The 22162-nt window shown below is 35.4% G+C and overlaps 1 protein-coding gene across 3 annotated transcripts; it reads right to left on the bottom strand.

Annotated features, from left to right (window-relative positions):
* Positions 1-1882: 1882 nt before the first annotated feature.
* On the bottom strand, positions 1883-21956 carry PNPLA4 (patatin like domain 4, phospholipase and triacylglycerol lipase). 3 transcript variants are annotated; one of them, XM_085212680.1, is made up of 9 exons: positions 21845-21956; positions 20447-20737; positions 19438-19564; positions 14994-15178; positions 10446-10540; positions 10146-10281; positions 8488-8553; positions 4262-4414; positions 1883-2783 (listed from the first exon to the last, which is right to left on the bottom strand). In XM_085212680.1, exons 2-9 carry the CDS (start codon positions 20603-20605, stop codon positions 2652-2654), a joined length of 1053 nt encoding a protein of 350 aa, XP_085068806.1. In that variant the 5' UTR covers positions 20606-20737; positions 21845-21956; the 3' UTR covers positions 1883-2651. The 3 variants fall into 3 exon arrangements, with proteins under 3 accessions (XP_085068806.1, XP_010725085.1, XP_031413364.1); XM_010726783.4 differs by lacking the exon at positions 21845-21956 and adding an exon at positions 21423-21835; XM_031557504.2 differs by lacking the exon at positions 21845-21956 and having other exon boundaries at positions 20447-21835.
* Between the last annotated feature and the right edge of the window lie 206 nt (positions 21957-22162).

Genomic DNA, 22162 nt, shown 5'->3' with positions numbered 1-22162 from the left:
AGGGATTATTTGAAAGGGATCAGACTGTTAAACCAATGGACCTGAAAGTACCTGAGTCTTTCTAACTTAGAAGCAGCTTTTGCAAACATTTCCAGGTTACCTCTCATTTGTGTAGTGGCAAAGTCTGTGCACATTCAAAAATAGAAGCAATATTCAGCACATTTGTATGGACTTCCCAATTCTGATTATTTTCAGCAACAGAAATTATTATTTTGTTAGAGATATTAAAAGATTTGAGTTTCATGAAAGTAAAGAGAAGGCAATCATGATCAATTAACAAAATGTTAGAGAAAAAACAGAAGAAAATTAATTTGGCTTTTATAAGGTATGTCACTGTTATAAAAGTACTACTTTATTTGGAAAAAAAGATTCTCTTAATACACCACCTGAAGTTTTCAAGGTGGTACAGCTTGAGTATGGAGGAAGGAGGAAATAAAATGGGCAACATCACAAAATCTGAATGCACAGCAGATGGTTTCCTTTATGAAACAAAGAGATTACAACTATTTTCCTGATTTAAAACACCAAATACTTCTGTAAGAGGCTAACTGATCAATAAACATTTCATTTCAAAGATTCAAACACTGTTGGCTAAGAATATTTCTGAATGTGCTTTACCATGCTACACTATGATCAAATTAGCAGCCTTAAGACAACAAGCTTGCATCACTTTTCTTTTTTGCCATCTTTTATAAAATGGCTCTAATTGAAAAATCTCTGACTCTTGCTTTTCTCATTCAACTTTTACATCCCAAGATAAATTAATTAAATAAATAAATATTCATACTATAATAGTAAACACTTCTAGATCTTTCTTTTGCATTACTATGATTTTATTCCTCCTGAAGAGCATTATGTTATCATAAACATCTGAAGGTCAGTTTCAAAAGAACTGAACACTGCCTGGGGCACTTAGAGCTCAGTGCATAGGATATGGCTAATATTCCTGTTTTAATACATACAGAAAGAAACCAGATTTTAATAAACTAAAGAGCATATCAAACTGTGACACACAATGCTCAAAAGTAACATGCATTATCAAGAAACGAGCTTTCCATTTAATAATATTAACAGGCAGCTCTTACAGAACTGCATCCAGGTAAACAAGCTTTGTACAGATTTGCTAAATATACGTGGCTCCATGACAGCTAGGAAGCTGTAGCTCTGGTTCTGCTATTTCTGAAAGCTCATGAGTAGCTCCAAGCCCTCAGAATGCTACATGGAAAAGAAGATTCTGCCATAGTACCAAAATAAATATTGAATTACAAACGTAGGCTACAGCAGATCAGTTTGCAACAATCTTTTAATAGCATTATTCACTATTTCTATTTATGTCAAAAGTTCTCCTCTGTGTAATGAAGGCAAGCAAGACACAAGAGTCTGTGTAGCATCAAAGCATTTCAGCTCTAGCTGTAGAAATGCTGTCTACATATCTGGAGTCCTACGTATCTGGAAATCGTATTATATTTTCACTGCATACAGAACCTCATGCATCTAAAAACGCTGATGCAAAGCATTATTATTTTTTTCTAGCAAAAACAGCAACAGAATTCAATCCTACCAAATGAATCCTATTCTGATATCATCTACATATGAATACGTTGCTTACATTAAAAGGCCTTCAAACAGCTACAAAATATGTATAATTTAACTGTAATTCTCACCTCCCTAGATTTTCAATTATTTTGAAGGAGTGCTATACATAATTCTCAGTTTTTTGTAAGCATTAGGAACTCATATTAAAAAGTACACTTAAGAAACAAATGCTTTGCTTTTAAGTAATTGTTGATTTTAGAATTTAGGCATTAAGACTAAAATTTTTGAACTTGCATTTAAGGAAATCACTGCAAGGTGAATGGTAAAAGAACTTATATCCAGGCACTTTATCAGGTTGTAATAAAACATTTATTTTATTTCATGAATAAAGCATTCTGAGAAACTCACAAATAAGTTCTTCACAAAAGCTTCAAGAAAATAAGTTCACTCAATTTTAGCAGCAGAAGAAAACACAGTAAAAATAACTACTCCACTGTACAAGATATTTTTAGTGAACAAAACATCACAATTCTGTTACAAAAGTTTCAAGTAGTATTTCTAATTGAGAAAGTGCATTCACTAAGAAGCATGAAAACTTTAATGTTCAAAAAAATAAATGTATCAGAGGTAAAAGTGCAAATGTTTTATTTTTTGTGGCTAGAGCTGAGTTCAGATCCTTTAAAATGCTTTAAGAAGTCAATTGGATTAGCAATAATGCAAACACTCAACGAGCATGCACAACTGCTATATTAAGTGAGGAATACAGACTACAACACTGATTAGTCTCTCAAATAACATCAGAAAAGTCTTCTAAATTTCTATAATTATGGTAACAGAAGCTTTTACAATTGCCAATTTAAAGTCCAGTTCTGAAGCAAAATGGATCAAAACATGAATCTTCTCAAACAAGCCAAGTACTAGGCAAGTACAGTTCTCAATCAGACAAGTTTATACAGGTCTTCTGAGTGGAGCCGATACTTTCCTGGCAGAAGATGATGCAATTCCAAATGGGATTTTTCAATAAACAGAAATTGTGATAACAATCTCTTAGATTTGAATCAGAATGTCTATAGCTGTGTTTTGAAAGCCATCCGGTTTTATTTTTTATGTTTTGCCTATTCAAACCAGTTTTCTTTTAGTAAAAAATGTACAGCATCATCAAATCCATTTTGGTACAGTGATTCCATTTTCTCCTGGTTTGGTGGGAACATAGCTTGATTAAGTCTTACTAGATTGGCCAAAGACAACTGCAAAAGAGAGAGGTGCTAGAAGTTAATTTATTAAAGCAGCTTATCTCAGACTTCATGGTATTGTTGTATGTTCTCTCACGTGTTTAGGTTAGCATATTTTAAAACTGTCTATGCTAGTAAATCACATATTCAGGCACACTGCTGAAAAGGCAAACTTATACAAATAGTCTGTATATGTACCAGTAAATTCACAACCTCTAAGACAAGCTGACTGTGAAACTGCCCAGAGTTTCTGAAATGTTTTCAGTACAGAAACACACTAGTAACTGCCTCAGACAGTGGTAGCTGACACGTACTATACTTCTGCAAGGAAGTATTTTGACCAATTCCTAGTGCAAATAATGCTATTTTAGCCATGTACTTTATTTATTTATTTATTTCACACTTTTGCAGCTCTAAAAGCCAAAGATATTTCAAAAATAATAGTCTAAAATGTTGCCTGAGATTTTAAATAAGTCTGCATTTGGATGACAATAGAAGCAAGGCAATTCTGCAATTTATTCTCAAATTATTCCTTTCATCAACTCATTTTTTTCCTGTAGATGCACTAAATATTGGACATAAGCAATAATAAAAAAATACAAAGAAAGTTATGCATTTATTTTCAATAAGATAAATAATCTCATTCTTTATGATCATTTACCAAGTACTACAGTGCTTTGAAAGATACAAAGATTTAGAAATTGGCCCAATTTAGAACATTAAAGAACATTAATTTCACCCAATTTAAGAAAACATTAAGCATGGTTTAAGTGAGACTTAAAAAGTATAGCAACTGTTGCTAACCAGTTTGGGTTTTTTTTTTCCTTTCTAATAAAGTTTCTTTGGCAACAGTGGTAGATCTACTGCTATTCAGCATTTTCTTCCATCATAACAAAGGATGCAATATATTGTAGTAAAAGTTTGTGAGAAAAAGCCTGAACAGACAGAAATGTTAAAAATGAAAAGGTCATAAAAATCAGCCTTGGCCTACATAAATATTTCTATAACATTTAACAAAATTTCTGGAAAAGTGTTGCAGTCACAGGTTTTAAAATCTTAACATGAGCTCAATTGAGCAATGAAGTGTCAAGTCTTTGGATATAATTTCAAATGTAGAACTTACATATATATATTTTAAACTCAGAGCAGCTGACTTAGTAACAGATGTGATATTTTCCCTCCAGTATTTTAGAGAAGTAGAGTAGCTGATATTATAGCAAGTCTAGATTATGTAAATTGAATAGCCTACAACATACTTGCTCTATTTTGTACTAGATACATGCCTTTCAACATTTCTGGCAAAATTTTTACTAGATTTTTCTTTCTTTTGTGCCTAAGGAAAAGTTTACATTTTATACGCAGAACCGAAAATGCAAAAAACATTACATAAAAAAAAATTACATGCAAAAAATAAACATAAAAATAAAATAAAAGTATAAACTGTTCAACTACCTTTTCTTCTTCTGAAGTTAGTAAATAAACAAGCAACTCACCATTATATCTTGTTTTGCAAATTTAACATACAGATCCACACGTCCTTTATCTTGTGGACAGATATCTAATCGACCACTGAAAGGCGAAATCGTAATCGTTCGTCCAAAAGGCAAGATAGGGAGGCCATTGGTAATGCCACCATCAACCCACTTCTACTGCAAAATAAAATTTTCAGAATAGCTTAAGAACAATATAATAAAAACTGAATGCGTAATCTTTTCTGTCCCTGCCTCTTCTACACCACTCTCGTGGAAATCTAAAAGTTTTCCTCTCAATGAATAAGCAACTTGAAGTATAGCAGGCATTAAAATCTAAGAACAGACAATGCATATAGTGTTCAGTTGATGAGGATTTGACAATGCTGAAACATATTCATAAGGTTCCCAGACACTTAAATATTTTTAATCAAGTGATTAAGTCTTGTTTAGTTGATCTATTAACAAAATGTCCCAGACAGTTTAAAAATATACATTTTTTCTCAATCGACAAAGGAAAAGGTAAGATCATTACTGTTACACCTGAACCACTCCACACAGCATATATATTTATAAGCTTTAATCTGTTGCAAAGTAGGAGCTGGGAAATGTCCATGTGAAGGGGAAAACGGCTGCATGAACTAAAACAAATGTGACTTCACCTCTCCTAGAACGTCTCGTTTTCTTACACACTGAAAAAACTGCAACACAGAACAGCAATAGCTGGAAAGTAGATGATTAAGGAAGGAGCTGGACACACTGTAGTTGAGAAGGAGCAGACATCAAGTCTTCTACAGGAGTTGAGTCTACCTGGTATTGTGACCACAATAAAATTGCTAAAATAATGAAAGCCTTCTCACAAAATTTCTGAAAATGCTACAGGAATTTAGTCACAAAAGCAGCAAAAAAGCCATCTCCTGTAAAAAAAAATATATGCTACTGGCAATTGTTTACGGTATACATCTTAAACTGTCTTCATACTATTGGAAAGATACTTGCATTCTGTGTAACAACTGCTATACAGAAAGTGTAAGTTCAGCTTCCAGTGTCTGGCCTTTGGAAGCCCTTCAAATCACTGAGGTTCATGATTTAATTGTATAGACTGCTCCTAGCTGTATCCTTCACTCTCACTTAAAACAAGTCTCCTCTTAATTCCATAGGTACAGAGTTTTCCCCAATGCCATGTTAGAGTTCATGCAATCAGATGATTTTATTGTCAGTTATGCCTTATTCCAGTCAACTTCCATATCTTCTGATACCTGATGGACTTCAGACCTTCTCATACGGATATACAGCAAGAATTAGGTTGTTGTTTATTTTGTTCACACACCCACGCACTTCTTCTCTTTCTTGGATTAAATCTGACATTTCAGATTTCTTTTATGCTCCTGAGCTTAAAATGTAAGCTACAGATATAAATATGACCCTTCTTATCCTATTACTTCATAATCAGCTTTAAGAGCTTGACTCTTGACATTAGCTGCTAATGTCTGTAGCCATGATGTATCACTGACTTCCTTCACTTTTCACAAAAATTATGCTAGTATGGAGATTATTTTGCCTTAAAGGACAAGATAAAAAAAGCCATCTAAAGCTACCTTTCAGATTTCTCAAACTCCATTACAGTAGTACTACTGTGAGTAAAAGTTGAGATGCACCTTGAAACACCAATGTCTATCAGTTTTAATCCATTCTTGAGCTGCTTTTTTCTTTTGTCCATAGATAGCTGATTTAAATAAAACAATCCCTGAATTTTAAAGTGCTTTTTTTTTTTAATTCTGATTTCTACAACGATGAGAACTGTGAAATCCCTATCTAAGCCAAATCTAAGATATCATAATACAAGACTTTATTAACACCTTTCACAAGTCTAGTTTAGTCTTTTTATACCCTTTAAGATCCTCTATGTTTAAAAATTCTGATTATTTATTTTTTCCTCCCTCTCCCCTTAATACAAGTTAAAGAGTTCTTTGAAAATTTGAAAACATTACTGAGGCAAAGGCAATACGTTTTGTTAAGCACTATCTTGTGTAGATTATGTACTTCCTGGATGATGCTCACTGTAGCATTTCCTTTTCTTTCAACTACTTGGGAGAAACTGTATCAGAGTATCTAGAGATAGAAATCTATCAAAATATTTTTATTTCTCTATTAAAAATATTTTGGCTCCAAAGTCTTTCTTTCTGGAGAAAAACAGAATACTTCCACGCTGAAAACAAAGGAATGCAATGCTCCAGCTTCCTGTAATTCTATTAACCAATTCTTCAAAAATGCTTCCTAGCTGATGAAGCAAATTCCAGATAACTTCTGAATAAGTTCCCTTATTACGTAAGTACAGTCCAAAGAAAGAGAAAGTTCTAAAATCATGTGCAATGAAAACCAAGACAAACATAGAAGATAAGGATGGAGACTGGACCTAATGAAATCTACCCATTTACCAGTAGGTAACTTTTACAAAGGTATCCTGTAAGAACTACAGTGATTCAAACTACAGTTTCATCATTACATACGGTCACTCAATCATCAGGGGAAATCTATTCAGTTCAAAGATCAACCTTCCCAGGCATTCAGAGGACACCAACTCAACTCAAAATAAGGTTATTTTACTTGGAGCAGGTTTTGCCCATCTATACGTACACAAGAAAGGTGTCCCACTGGTTTCAGTAAAAGTTTGTTTTAACAAAAGTCAGTATGTCCAAGTTTGCATAGCACAAGGCCACTCAACTGTCACTGGAAGTGTAGATCCAGACAATCTTAAATACCCGATCTGGGCAAAAACCTAGCCCAGTCTAGTTAAGATCACTAGCAGATCAAGTTCTCAGATGTTCTCTTTGTATTACACATCCTTTTCCTTCAGGGTAGCTTTGGGCTTACCAAACCAGAAGAAAACATGCTAGGAACAGACTGATGTGGTGACTACACTAATGTGCAACTTAGCACATTTATCCCCACCTCAGATGACTTGGTGATGTGCATGCAAGTGACATAAGTAGCCCATTCCATATACTTAGCTCTATTCTGCAATATATGGGTGCCTAGTTACCTATCCACACTCTTTCATTCACTACACCAATCCACGGAAATGCAATATAGCTTTTAAGATTTTGCTCTCACAGTACTCAAACTGTTTTGGACTAGCAGTCACTTCCACTTACCAGAAAGAGTCATTTCAAATAAATAAATAAATAAACAAATAAATAAATCCCAATCCACAAGCGTGAGAAAAGTCAGGCATCCACAATTAATCCATTCCAACAAATGAAAGTAAAAGCAATCTTTTTCTCCTTCTCAAGTACCTTTGATACATCTGATGTGAGTGTAGAAGAGGCTTTGGTAAGGACAAGCAGCTTTTACATAACAGAACTAGCTGTGCTGATACATTCATTGATTTAATTCTGAATGCAAAAAACTAAAGCTAGGAAGCAATGAGAGTTGTTCACTAAGAAGAGGCTGCAGATATTTCAGTAAGTATCACAAAACTTTGGCAAATGCTAATAGCAGTGTTCATCCAGTAAAATGTTCTTTCAGACAATTTAGACAGATCTCTGATCCAGCTTTTCAATTTGTTAATTAAAAGAATAATGTAAGAAGTTTAACAAAGACACTTCCTTCCCTTTGAGTAGTGGCAAAATGAACCACAAACATCCATGTATGCCCCTTAAGCTGCACAAGCAAAATACAAGGACTTCAATCGACAAAATCTCCAGACTCTGGCAAGCAGTCTCTCATTTAATTCAAGCAGTCAAGTAAACTGATTCAAACTCCTTAGACATTTTAGATGATATCTATTGATGTACAAATAGTTCTAAACCTGAAGTTTTCTGACATAGAAAGAAATTCAAAGTTCCTAAACAGAAATGTAAGTGTTAGATATGAATGTCAGAATGAATAGTTTAGTGTTGGTTTTGAGTTGTGAGTTGTTGGTTTTTTTTTGTGTGTGTGTGTGTGTGTGTGTGTGTGTGTGTGTGTGTGTGGTGGTTATGAGGATGAAAGATATGCAAAATGCAGAATTTGGACGTGTATGATGAACGAAAAGGAAGTAGTAGTAGTAACACTTTTTAGAAAAGATTTTCTTTTGTTCTAATAATTACAAACCAAAACAAAATTATTCTTAAAATGTTATTTATATAGGACAAAAAAGTTATTGGAACTAAACTGCAATTTCCACCTGACATCCCCTGAGATCAGGCAATTATATCATAAATGAAGGATGTTATTGGAAAAAAAAGTTAAACACAGTGAAACTTTACCTCTCCTTTATACTCGACTGGCTTCATTCCAGCATATACTGGTATAAAACTACTTGCTAGCAGGACCTAGATAAAAGAAAGAAGAAGGACTGGAGAAGAAGAGTGAAGATAAGGGAACTAAATAACTCTGAACCAATAAATATTTTCATGCATATAACATTAAACATTATAAATAGTCTGGAAATTCATTTATGCACATCTTTCATTAGTTCAATACGTTATATTCAGGTATTAACAAATTGCTACTTGTTCTTCTGCAAGCTACACTGCTGTCTAGAGCAGTTCTCAAATTTATTTTAGACTAGACACCTCTTCTGCTATGTACAGAAATGTGGTACACATATTCATGTACCTTTCTATCCATTCCCAACAGTATCTATGAATCTGTGCATGTCCATCTATGTATATGTTTGTGTAACCAATGATCTACCTGGATATGGGAACTGCATATAGCTAGATATTTCAGATATGTCAGATGTGTCAAATATTTCAGTACAGGTAAATCTGGCCCATATGCATGAGGGTGAATGAGAAACACAAGCAGCTTACAGACATATAAAATGACAAAATGCCATCAGGTCCAAACAAGCAAATAATTCATGGAGATTATGGAAAAAATGTCCAAACTTATTTTGTATGTTTTTTCTGTTGTCTGTTGTCGTTGTCTTTGTAGAATTGTATTTTTATAACAAATTAAGCTACTTTCAGTGTTAAACATTTTTTTTTCCCCTTACGAATTTGAATTAAGGCTTCACCTCACACTTTTTCTTGCCTATTTCTATTCCCAGTGATCTAAAGAACTAGATATTTGTCTGAGCTTAAACAGAAAGGTTTTGTCTTCTACTTTTGAAAAATGGAAACATTTCCTTAGAAACAGGCCCTTTCCCTGACAAAACAGTTAAGATAACGTCCCCCTTTAACGCAACCCTCAAAACATCTAGAAAAATGTTAAAAAAAAGATTCTTTCTTAAAACTTCCTGCTTATTGTATTTCCTCCTTTTTTTTTTTCTGCTATATCCTGCAGTACAATACAAACAATTATTAGAAGGAACATTTCATTTACATCCAAATGAATTCCTCTTACCATTTCATAAACCAGTTTATGTTTACAATCCTGATCTAGATTTTTAAAATGGTGTTCAAAAGAGAAAAGATGGGCCATAAAAGATATACTATAATGGTTAAAATATAGTGATACTTAAAATATATGTAATACTTAATATGGCATTATGTCTATTCCCCACATACTACTGGGATTTATTTATTTTCAAGACAGGAATTCCTTTTGTTCACTCACTCTTGTGATTGAACTTAAGTGAATATCAGTGAATCAAGAGATGCAAAAAGATTCACAGAATTGTTATAGAACTTGAAGATTATTTATTTTATTTTTCCCTACTAAGCAATCAACCATTAAAAGGTAATTAACAGTTATCTTGTTATTTCTTAAAAGGCCTTGCCTACAATGTAATACTTCTGAAACAAATGAAAGAGACAGATTGAATTTTAGCAAAATCTCCAAAACTTATGTATCAAATTCTGCTTATTATTTATCTACATAGCAGCACTGTAATTTTTATACACCTAATAATAACACTCTTACGCACTGAAGAGAGTCATACACTTTTATTTAAAGCAGAACTGTGCAAAATCATTACCTTAATGAGATCCTCCCTGGAGGCAAAATTTGAAAACAAGTAATTTTTCCCATTTCTTACATTAGTAACAGACACATAGAGCCGATTCTCAGCTATCTCATGAGCATTAGAAGGAAGAATAGATTCTATGCCTTCCCTAGAATAAAGAAAACACTAAGTATTATTCACCAGGTAAAAATCTCACAAGTACACTGAGGGATAAAGCTCTCCACAGTATGAAAAAAACATATGTTTTACTCTCCATTTTTATTTAGAGAGCGTCACACAGAAATGATTTAATAGATGCTTTAAGATAGGTACCTAAGTCTTTTCATAAAATCGTAACCAGGAGTTACTGCACCAAAGTCCAATTTTCTGACTTCTTCCGCAAATTCATAGGTAAACTGCTGACATTTCTGAAAATTAAAATATCCACCATTAAAGATGCTTTCATCATAATTTTCATTATAGAATGTAAGTTCAACTGTGGTATCTAGAACACACTAACAGCCAAAACTTCAATCAAGAACAACCTACAAGGCCAAATTAAGATATTTTCCATGTGTGAGTGGTTTGTATCAAGATACGTTTAACAAACTGCTGACCCTGTCACACAAACTAATTTGTAAGAAAACATATATAACAAGATCCCTAATTCATTAATAACAAATCTATTTAAATGGAAAAAAAAACAAAAGCAAAAAGCCAAACCTCCCAACAATACCATTCTGTCAGCCAAGAAAAGGCTACTTTTCTAGGTATTACTATTGCTCAGTAATCAGTTCTCTGGATCATACCATGAAGATTTGCATTCCAAGCACCTTTTAAAAGTAGATAAAGACTAAAAAAAGTAAAAGGAGTTAAAGACTACTTTTGTATTAAAACTAGACATAAGTATCTTAAGATAGCTAAGCATTAAAAACATCATAATTTCTCCTTGATAAAAACAAAAATTATTGACATATATTTAATGAATGAAATACTGTGTTTACTACAACTGATGGAAGACAAATGAACAAAAGACAAGTGCAGAAAACCGGGCTGTAGATTCTACAGCCAAAAAAGCTCTCTTACTTAAGCTGAAATGCTTAGTTTTAGGTGATGTGAAAAAAATAGCATGAAGTGTGAACCATAACTCTAAAGGCAGTAAAAGAGTATGATGTGTTTACTTTTTAGCAAAAAGATTCTCAAAACTTTAACAGGAAAAAACCTGGGTAGAACGTAAGCTGGTAAGCTGGTTGGAGCAGTTTAGTTCCCTCAAATCACTTGTACTCTCCTATGTAAAAGCGCAATAGAGCACCTGTCTAAGCAAAATGCAGAAATTAAGATCTTGCACCCACTTTATAAATGGTCTCCTAGTAAATCCATCAAAAATACTAGTGAAAATTAAGAGTTCCACATTTCTTAAAGCAATGACCACTAATTCATTACACACAGGTTAAATGTTCACTTCTACCCTAGGCAGTATTTCATTCACCACTGCCAGTCCAATTCAAATATATAAAAGCAGTTCATTCCAAGGCTTCTATAGTAAATCCACAGGAAAGAAGCGTAATTCAGACAGCGATTCAAACCTTCAGCACCTCATCCTCTCTCTAAGGGGACAGAAGAAATCCCCAAACTACTACAGATTATAGAAGCATCTCATAATTAGGATCATTAGATTTGCCTTAATAAAGTAACTGAAGTGACAGGGAAATAAGAGTAAAAGGGAGTTGGGTAACAGCAAATTTAAGTGAACAACACAAAACTACTTTCCATATTATAAATGCTAAGAACAGATCATATTTACCTAGACTCTCAATTCTTGCTGTCAAAAGGCATGTCTCCTTGAAGCTATGAATTATTTATAATTTTTAGTGTCAGAAGCTTTAAACAGTGCATCTAAATTTCAAATAGTGAATGAGGACATGTTTAGAAATGGTAACTACTTCTACTGATTTAAGTAAACTTGACATCTAACATGATCACATACTACTGAAAGAAATAGGTACTCTCATGTAATTCTATAAGCCTTCATATATTTGAAAACCTGTCCTTACTACTCTCAAGTCCCATGCCTTTTCAACAGTGACAAACATCCAAGATATTACACAAATGCATCGGAAAGCTGCTATATTTTAACAATAGTCAATACAAGAAATCTTCAACATTACATTCTCTTCTAGTTCATAAAAGTTTGTATTAGAGCTTTGAGAACATAAGATTGAGAAAGTCCTAGTTATAGCTTATCTAACAAAGCCATCATTCCAAAAAAAGAAAACTTATCTGATGTCAGAGTTATATTTGTGGATATTTCAACAATTACAAATGCTGTCAGTAATGTAATAATTATCTAGATATGAAAATTTTGTAGAAATTTCAATAAAAATAAAATATTAAAATTAAGTATTTTCTACTCAATATATAACACTGTCCTTATTTACATGCTATAAGAATTAGGAAATATTTCTGACTAACTCCCAAAGAGTTCTCAATTTTCAGTTAAGCAATATAATAGAGTGACTTAAAAGTTGTTAAGAAAACGAGAAGGGTAAAAAGTTCATGACACATTCTTCAGTTTATGCTAAAATAATATTGTCAGGGCAAAATCCAATATAATATAAGCTTAATTCCCAGAATCAAAAACTCCTCTCATATTTTGATTTAAAAACATATTTTAAGTTGACTCAGATTAGAAACAAATGTTTTGCCTAGAAAAAAATTAAAAACGTTTTTCTTGGACTTAAAAAAAAAAAAAAAAAAAAAAAAAAAAAAAAAAAAAAGCTAGCTGCTGTGCTTACCATGCAAGAAATTAGGGGCAGAGGTAAGTATTACACCAAGTGAAACTGAAACTAAGCTATTAATTAGAAATGACAGACTACACCTGAACAAGTAACATATAGTGTTGTCTTGACAACAGCACGGAACTTTGCTAATATCGAGTCATACAAAGAAAGCGTTTGCAGGGGTGGAGGTAAAAAGAAGCCAGAGAAGAACTAAGTATTAAGAGACAGAAAAAACAAAGTACGGCCAAGTGCAAGCTATGCTCGTATCATAGCAAAACAAGGAGTTCAGTGGCAACATGTGATCTGGGCTGATACTATTCAAATCAAAAGCCGTTGAAGTATAGAGAGAGCTGGAGAAATTTACAAAATGTTCGTTAGACTGAACCATAAGAGGAATTAGCAGAAAAAAAAAAAAGAAAAAAGTTATCCAGCAGTCTTCTCTCTCATTCTCAAAAATGTCATTTACGATAATTAAAAATATTAAAGGACTATTAACATTTCAGCAAGTCCTACTCCTCTAAGTATATTAAAGGAAAGCCATTAAAGGCACATCAGGAAAAGCAGCCTTAAACTAAGGGGAAAAACAAGCAAAACAAAACTGGGAAAAAAAACAACAGTGTTTTCCCAGAAAGCCTCATCAACCTCATAGTGAAGATTTTCTTCTATCCAGTGTAAATCTATTCCCTTTTAACTTACTACTGCATTCTCTTGCTCTGTCACTACAGGCCTTGGTAAAAAGTTTTCTCTGTCTTCCTTATAAGCCGTCCTTAAGCATAGAAAGGCTGTAATGAGGTCTCTCTGGAACCTTCTTTTTTTTTTTTCCAGACTGAACAACTTCAACTCTCTTGCCTTTCTTCACAGCATATATTTTGATATATGATATTTACTGTGATATTTACTGTGGCCCTCCTCTGGATCTGTTCTAACTGGTCTCGATCTCTCCTGTACTGGGAACCCCAGATCTGGATACAGTACTCCAAGTGGGGTCTCATGAGAGCAAGAGGATAAATCATCTTCCTCCTGGCCACACTTCTTTTTATGTGGGCCTGAAACACATCTGGTTTTCAAGGCTACATGCACACATACTGGCTCATGTCAACTTCTTCATCCACCAGTATCACAAGGTCCTTCTCTAAAAGATGCTCTCCATCAGACCCTTGTCTCTAGCGTAACAACTGCACCACTTCATCTCAGTGTCAAACTTGCTAACTGTGCTCTTACTCCCACTATCTACTGATAAAGATGTCAAGTAGAAGTGGTCCCAATACAGACCCTTAAGGGACAGCACTCATTACTGTTTTCCATTTGGACACTGAACTGTGTAACTGTCTGGATGCATCCATTCAGTCAATTCTTTATCCATTTAACAGTCCATCCATCAAACATATCCCTTCAATTTAGTGGCAAGAATGTTGTGAGAGACTGTATCAAAGGCCTTACAGCAGGACTAACAACTGTGTGACATGCTAGAATAGAAGTTTGTGAGGGTTAATTCTCCCCTGGCATACAGTGCAGCTATTGCTATCAAGTCCTAAATTGTACTGAGTCTAAAGCATGTCCAATCTAAAGTTGTCTAATCAAGAACAAACAGTAAGGATCTGTGAAAATTAGAGCCTGTGTGTGGTGCTCTGGCTATAAGGATAGAGTCATTCATCAATTTCATATCCTTCCACAAAGGAAGTGCTACACATTTGCTTAACAGTCTGCCTATAGACAAGAAAAAAATGATCAACTTCGTAACGTACAATGAATAAGTAAAACACAGATATATTTTGATACATCTGGTTACATGCTACTCAACATTCAGACACATGAAGTTTGTAATTACAATTACACAACTTAAATACACAGTCCACATAATTTTATACCATAAACTGAGCACCATCATTTGCATAAATACTTGTTTTTTTGTCCACGCTTCACAGATTTTGCTAATGAAAACATATACATGAGTCCTATTCCTTTACAAAAAGCAAGGTGAAGATCAAAAATTAAGGATACCACTATTATTACCTCTAAAAATTAAAATTTTTAAACTTAAATATTTTCAAATAATCTTTGTAAATGATTATGTCCTACACCTACGATTTTATAAATTTACCTCTATATTTTCTGGTACTGCTAATAAGACAGTGGCAACCAGGGATCCCGCAGAAGCTCCTGCAAAATCTTTCACAACTTTCAGTAACTTCTTACCATGCCTGTAAAGAGCAGCTGCTGCCCCCAAGTGGTAAATACCCAGAAACCCACACGATGCAAATGACAGATTGACATGTTTCATTTTTCCTGTGGAAATAAAGTTTTGCAGTCAGGAAGAGGATCAGTTACTTTTGTCTTACAACATACAACTATGTTTTTGGGAAAGAATACATAACATATATATAATATCTATGTTAAAAAACTGTTTAGTTTAGAGTAGTAAGCACTTTTGATTAGCCAATATATCAAACAATTAGCTGCTTGAGTTTTGCTCTCAGTTTTGGAGATGCTATCATTCTAAAACGCTCCTTAGCACAAATTCCTTCTTCAATCAGGACATAGAAGTATGTTTCTATATATAACATACCTGCACATTTTCATCCATCTTATCAAAGAAATACAGAAGTAGTGTCTTAAAAGTGTTAACAGTGATGCTGAAACACTAAATATCATCATGCTTCCATTATGCACACAACCCTGAATCTAACAGAATTCTCTAAGGAAATAATTTTTGTCTTTCATCTCTGGAACTCATTTACTTACTAGTACTAGTATTCAGTAGCAGATAAATTCCTATATAAAGTCATTCCTTATTCAGAAAGGAAAAAGGCAAACACATCACTGTTACTGTTAAAAAACATAAAAACACTGAGGCAAAATATAAATACAAAGCAAAAGTTTGCTCATAAAAGCATGAATGTAATCTGAAGGTATCAAGTACAGAAAAAAAAATAAGAAGCACAGAATTCAGATTGATAGAGGTGTTTTTTTTTAAAAACAAACCACATATATACAAAGCTATATATTCTATTAGCTCTTCTGAAAAGGCTACAAAAATGAGAGCAAGATATTCTCCATTATATTGCACAGATATACAGACATTGTCCATGGTGAATTAAAATACAAAATTATATCTGGGTACAAATCAGTAAGAATGGGACTGAATACATCAGTACACTCAGGAGTACACCTGACTGTTCTGTGGTGGCGTAGCTGATGAAATTTTTCTTTTAGAAACCAGTTAGAGACAATACAATGTCAGTACTGATTGATGAAGCTTCGCAGACATATAGTAACAGATTTTTATTTAAGTTGCCTCTTCAGCTTAGAAATTAAAGCAGTGGCAAGACAGGAGCTTTCTAAACCACAAGATAAGAAGACATACTGCTTTATATATACCATGTTTAAAATCAGACCATTAATGGGTCTTTCTGCCTAAATGGAAGGATTACTATTTCTGTTGCGAAAGAGATCTCATAGCATCAGGGCATATCATTTTCTGTTTCAGAAGACAATTCATTCTGCTAAACCACACTATGATAAGGTAGTTTATCAACTTATTAATCATGCTTTATCCCCCTTTACATACAAAACACTTCCATATCTATTAACAAAATAACTGTGTACACATACATAGAAACAAATCAAACCACAACAAGAAACCTGTAAGAAAACAGTTATCCTACAAATATGACTCCGATGAATAAAAATCATGGTTCTGTAAGACACTATCTGTTTGACAGATGTAGTTAAGCTATGTTGTTTCACCTTGTAAAGTATTCTGTAAGAGAAAAAGATGAGACAACACTAGGTGAATGTCCTGTAAAATCAGAGAAGGGAAACCAATATACCCACTTTTGTACGAATATAAACTGTCTCATTTGTTTTGATTCTTACAAATTTTTCATGGCAGTACTTGATTTGCAAGTTAGAATGGCACATTTGAAAGACAGTATGATTCAAAAATTCTTTTCCTTTCATGATCGTGAATCACTGCTCTTTGATCAAAAAGAACAGCAGGGTTATAACAATTCTCAAGAGACATATGGAGAAATGTAATCAGTCTACAATATGACTATTCCCTGCCAGTTTCTACCAGAGCACCACAAATGAGAACGCTGTCACATCTGAACATAGACCATTTTTTCACCTGAGTAAATAGCAGAAATCTTGTTGTCTTAAAACTGGTATGACATGCAAGACTTCAGAATATTCTTTGATTGTTTAATGGAAGTTCTTGCTCTTTGCAATATTAACTATTAACTAAAAAATTATCATACAGCTAAGCTGTTAAGAATAGCATTAAGTGCAACTTACAAGATACACGAATGCATTTCAGCATAGCTCTGGACCAGTAGAAATATTACTTACACTGGACAAAGCAAATGTTCTTCCTACTGCTGTCCAAAACTATTTTCATCTTACATGAATGACGTACTTCAAAATATTTTAGCTGGCTAAAGGGATAGGCATAGTTCAACTGCCTACAAGAAAAAAAAAATCTAAGAGCAGATAAATACAAGCATCTTGGACACCGGGGCTGCTTGAACTCCCAACTGTACAGATAACGCAAAAGCATTCAGGAATAAGTATAACCACATGGATTTGTTTTTTATAGGATTCTCACATCTGCAAAAAGAATTAATTGGTGATGAGAAAAATATCTGGAAGGGAATCATTTCTATACCCAGTTGCACCTCAATCATCTCTACCTCAGGGAAGACGTCTAAGGAGCTTGTACTGCAGAATTGTGTTATGTTACAACATAACTTTTCGTGATTACTGTTTTCCTAGTTGACATAAACATGAAATAATTTTTCATACTTTTGTTTCCTGAGCAATCTAATTATATAAACATTTTATGATCTCAGTGCCTTAACCAGTCATAACTACGTCCTTGTCTGTCTGTTTCTAAACAAAAGCTGCAAACGCCCTAAGCAACTGACTAGAAAGCCTATTGAAACAAAAATTAAATATACATAGAATGAGAATGACTAAGCACCCTGAAGCACAGAAGTACTTTGAGTTATTACGTATGACGCATATCGGGACATTTGAAAATTTGTTATTAGGAATGAGAAAGCAAGGAAAGGTATGGAAAGAACTATTCAGCTAAGCAGTATTGCTAAAATAAAGGTCATATTTGTAACTACTAAGGAACGATAATCTTAAATTTAGCCAAATTAAAAATCACCACTCACATGCTCAACACTTCTTCATTTATACAAAAGGAAAAGAAGTGCTCATTAGCACCACATGACATTAGCCTTCAGTAAATACTCAAGAGATTGTTTTCTCAGCCAAAAAATGGGCGAAAATGATAGCCAGTTCACAGAATCACGGAATGGCCAGGGTTGGAAGGGACTTCAAGGATCAAGAATCTCCAATCCCCCTGACACAGGCTGGGCCACCAACCTCCACATTTAATACTAGACCAGGCTGCCCAGGGCCCCAACCAAGCTGGCCTTGAACACTTCTAGGGACAAGGCATCCACAACCTCTCTGGGCAACCTGTTCCAGCACCTCACCACTCTCTCTGTAAAGAACTTCCCCCTGACATCAACCTGAATCTTCCCTCCCTCAACTTCAAACCATTCCCCCTTGTCCTGCTGTTATCTACCTTTTCAAAGAGTTGATTCCCCCCCTGTTTGTAGACTCCCTTCAGGTACTGAAAGGCTGCAATGAGGTCACCCCACAGCCTTCTCTTCTCCAGGCTGAACGAGCCCAGGTCCCTCAGCCTGTCTACATAGGGGAGGTGCTCCAGTCCCCTGATCATCTTCGTGGCTCTCCTCTGGACCCTCTCCAACAGCTCTCTGTCTTTCTTGTACTGGGGGCTCCACACTTGGATGCAGTACTCTAGATGGGGCCTCATAAGAGCAGAGTAGAGGGGGACAATCACCTCCCTGTCCCTGCTGGCCACCCCTCTTCTGATGAAGCCCAGGATACCATTTGCTTTCCAAGCCATAGGGGCACACTGCTGGCTCATGTTAATTTTTCATCTATCAAGACCCCCAGGTCCTTTTCTGCAGGGCTGCTCCCAAGGACTGCTTCTTCCAGTCTGTATGGATGCCTGGGATTCCTCCGGCCCAAGTGCAAAACTCTGCATTTGCCATGTTGAACCTCATCAGGTTCACCAGGGCCCACCTTTCTAGCCTTGAGATTCCTCTGAATGGCATCCCTTCCTTCCACCATGTCAAACAAAGTTCAACAAACTGTACTCTAATTAAGAATTACAGTGGTTGCCAGGAGAATGGCAAGACTAAGCTTTGCATATATCCAGTAACAGTGAATAAGTACTGTATAAGTTTGAACAGATGGAAAAAAAGAAACTTGATAATTTTAAAAATTGACACATAATCTAAGTAGACATAAAGATTCTTAGAAAATTGTACTAGTGTCTGCAAGCTATAAAAGTTGCATTTAATTCCCTTAAAAAAAGAAATTAAATAAAGACATGATTTCAGACTGTCAAGTTCATAATTTAGATCATCTTGATCATTAACACAAGATGTCTAGAGAAGACAGGAAAAGCTGGCTTCTTAAGATAATGAAAAAAGTTTCAATACCTTCCAATATGCGTTGTTTTCCATCATATTCTCCACTGGGACTATTTCCAGAAGTTCTTTTAGTTCCTTCTGCACTAACAGCAACTGCAGTATCTATTACTGACTGGTCTTCATTCATCTTGGAAACCTAAAATATTACAATCAAATATTACCATTAAAAGCAAAATAAAGTGTACATATAAGGGGGAAAAAAAAAGAAAAAAAAAAGCTCGTCTGTCACAGAATCATACAATGGCCTGGGTTGAAAGAGACCACAACAACAATCTAGTTTCAACTCTTATATAGACCTAAAAATTCTATTAAAATAGTCATATAACCATGTGAAAGGATTTTCCATAATACCTTAGCCCTTATTAAACTATTTGAAAGTTTGACTATTTATAAGCTATATGTAGTATTTTAAATTTTAAAGATTAAATTATTTAGACATTTAGACATCTAGACACAAACATTACAATTTAAAATTGTCAAGTCTCTAAAACAAGCGTTAATTTTGTGTCCTTTCCCACTGACTCTGTTTATACCCACATATTTCTTTAATAACCAAACGCATGCATTTTTTTATCTACTCTTTCCAATCTGGTAAGCACAGACAGCACAGTTTTTTGCCCTCTGCAAAATACTGAATTAGTAAAGACAATTTTCCAGAGAACTCTGCTCCTATTATTCACTAAATGGCTTTCACCAGCTATTAATTCTGTCAGTTATCATTCCATACTGCCTGGAGTATAACTCGAAATAAGTTAAATTTTCTCCCCTGCTTAGAACTACTGAACAAAGGCACCAAAAAATCATACTAAAACACTGGTTCTACTGAAACTTCTTGCTGCTGCAGCCTCACCTTTATTTAAGAAAGGCATCTTCATTTCAGACAGATGCCTCTTACTGGCATCAAAAGATACTTGTGATTAAAAAAACACTTAGCCAAGTAGGTTATTAAGAAAGTGAAACCAATACTGTATTAATGCTTATCACATCTACCTAGAATACTATGGAAGTAAATACTTACCTGGTATTTAGCTCTATCATATGGTGCTCTCAGGGTACAACAGTTTAGAATTCCAGTCCAGAACTGCTGTTTTTTCGGAAGAATGGAACTACACAATCTGCCTTCTTTCAACTCAAGTAATTGTATTTGTGCAGTACAGAGACTTCTGGCAGTCCACATTTTCCTAAAAGTAACCTCTGAATCCAGATGATGGCACTCTTAGAAGCTATTTTACTACAGATTTACTAAGTATCAATAGATGAACTGCTTGGACACCATAAAATTACACTGTAGAATTTTCTTCAAGGTAACCTGTTTAAAAATATGAAGAAAATAAACAAATAAACAATAAACAAACATGCAATTGAAAGGTGGCTGTAGCACCCTGATCCTGTAACAAGGTTCCCCTTGCAGCCCTCATAGCTGTCGAGGGCTCACAATCTAAAACACAGCTGTCTTACAAGATCATTTGTAAGACAGAAACAGCTGCAGGAAAAACCTTTTCTCAGTAGCTCCTTCCCTCTGTCTCTGCATCCATCTAGCACTGTGCTATCTACCACCATGAAGATAATTGTTCATTTCAAAAACAGGAAGAGCTAAAATTACAAAGACAGAGAACCAAACGAACATAACCTCCCTTATAATTAACATGAACATGTCATTTGTTATGTCTCAGCTGAAAAAAAGCATAAGGACTGTTCTAGTGACTTCAAACCTGTTGTTCACCAAGAAAAAACAGGCAGTGATGTCAGAGCCCAGTAAGAATTGCTCAGGCATGTTGTTTAGCCATGTAATTTTCAGGCCTGCATATCTGAAGGGTTACACACACTCCAACCTCAAAGTCTGGCTTACATCAATTAAGATTTTGACTGTTATATGGACATGGCATGAAAAATAAACCAGCCTACTGCTTTGTCTACGTGGGCAAAATGGAACCGCGCAGCCCTGAGGGTGCAGGGACTCAGGGCTACACAAACAGCTTCAAACGCAATCCCACCCCGTGAGTTTCAGGTTTTTCCTTGACGTCACCCCGCGTGCTGTAAGATGAGGCATACAACGCCGTTTGATTGGTGCTCCCCTCCATGTACGCTCAGTAAAAACGCGCTATCAACAAGCCAAGCAACGCCGAAACAGTGAGATATAATTTTTAAACGGAATAAAAACAGAAAGCCAAGCGGCAACGCACACGACCACAACGCTCAGAACAGTCGCTAAGACGTTTAAGCTTGCAGACTTGAGACAGAAGGCCGGTGTTTTAACACACCGCCTCTTTCCCAACTGTAAACTACACTCCTCATTTTTCCTGGTTTCCCGCCCGCCACACGGCAGCACCGCCCTCCTCTCAGATCGGCTCCCGGGGAGCTCAACTTCTCCCTAACCCCGCGCCTCCCCATTGCCCGCAGGCAGCCCGAACAGCACCTCACAACCGCCCCCGACCCGCCCCGCCGCACGGCCTCCTCCCGCGCCAAAGCTCGCGAGACTTCCAAGCTCCCCACGCAGGCGGGCGGGCGGGCGGACGGGTGGTAACCATGGCAACGGCCCCGCGCCACCGCCCCTGTGCTGCGGGAGCGGGCGGGAGCGGCGCGGCTCCGTGGCACGGGCCGTTCCTGGAGTACCGCCGGCGCTGCTTCGTCCAGAACAGAAACAGAACATGCAGATAATAGGCATATGTTCTTTACACTGACCGTTTTGACCCTGATGCCTTACCAACAGGCTCAGATGGCGTAATTAGCTTTT

Source organism: Meleagris gallopavo, chromosome 1, assembly GCF_905368555.1.
Source record: "Meleagris gallopavo chromosome 1, MGAL_WU_HG_1.1, whole genome shotgun sequence".
NCBI classification, from domain to species: Eukaryota; Metazoa; Chordata; class Aves; order Galliformes; family Phasianidae; genus Meleagris; species Meleagris gallopavo.
This window is presented reverse-complemented; position numbering and strand designations above follow the sequence as displayed.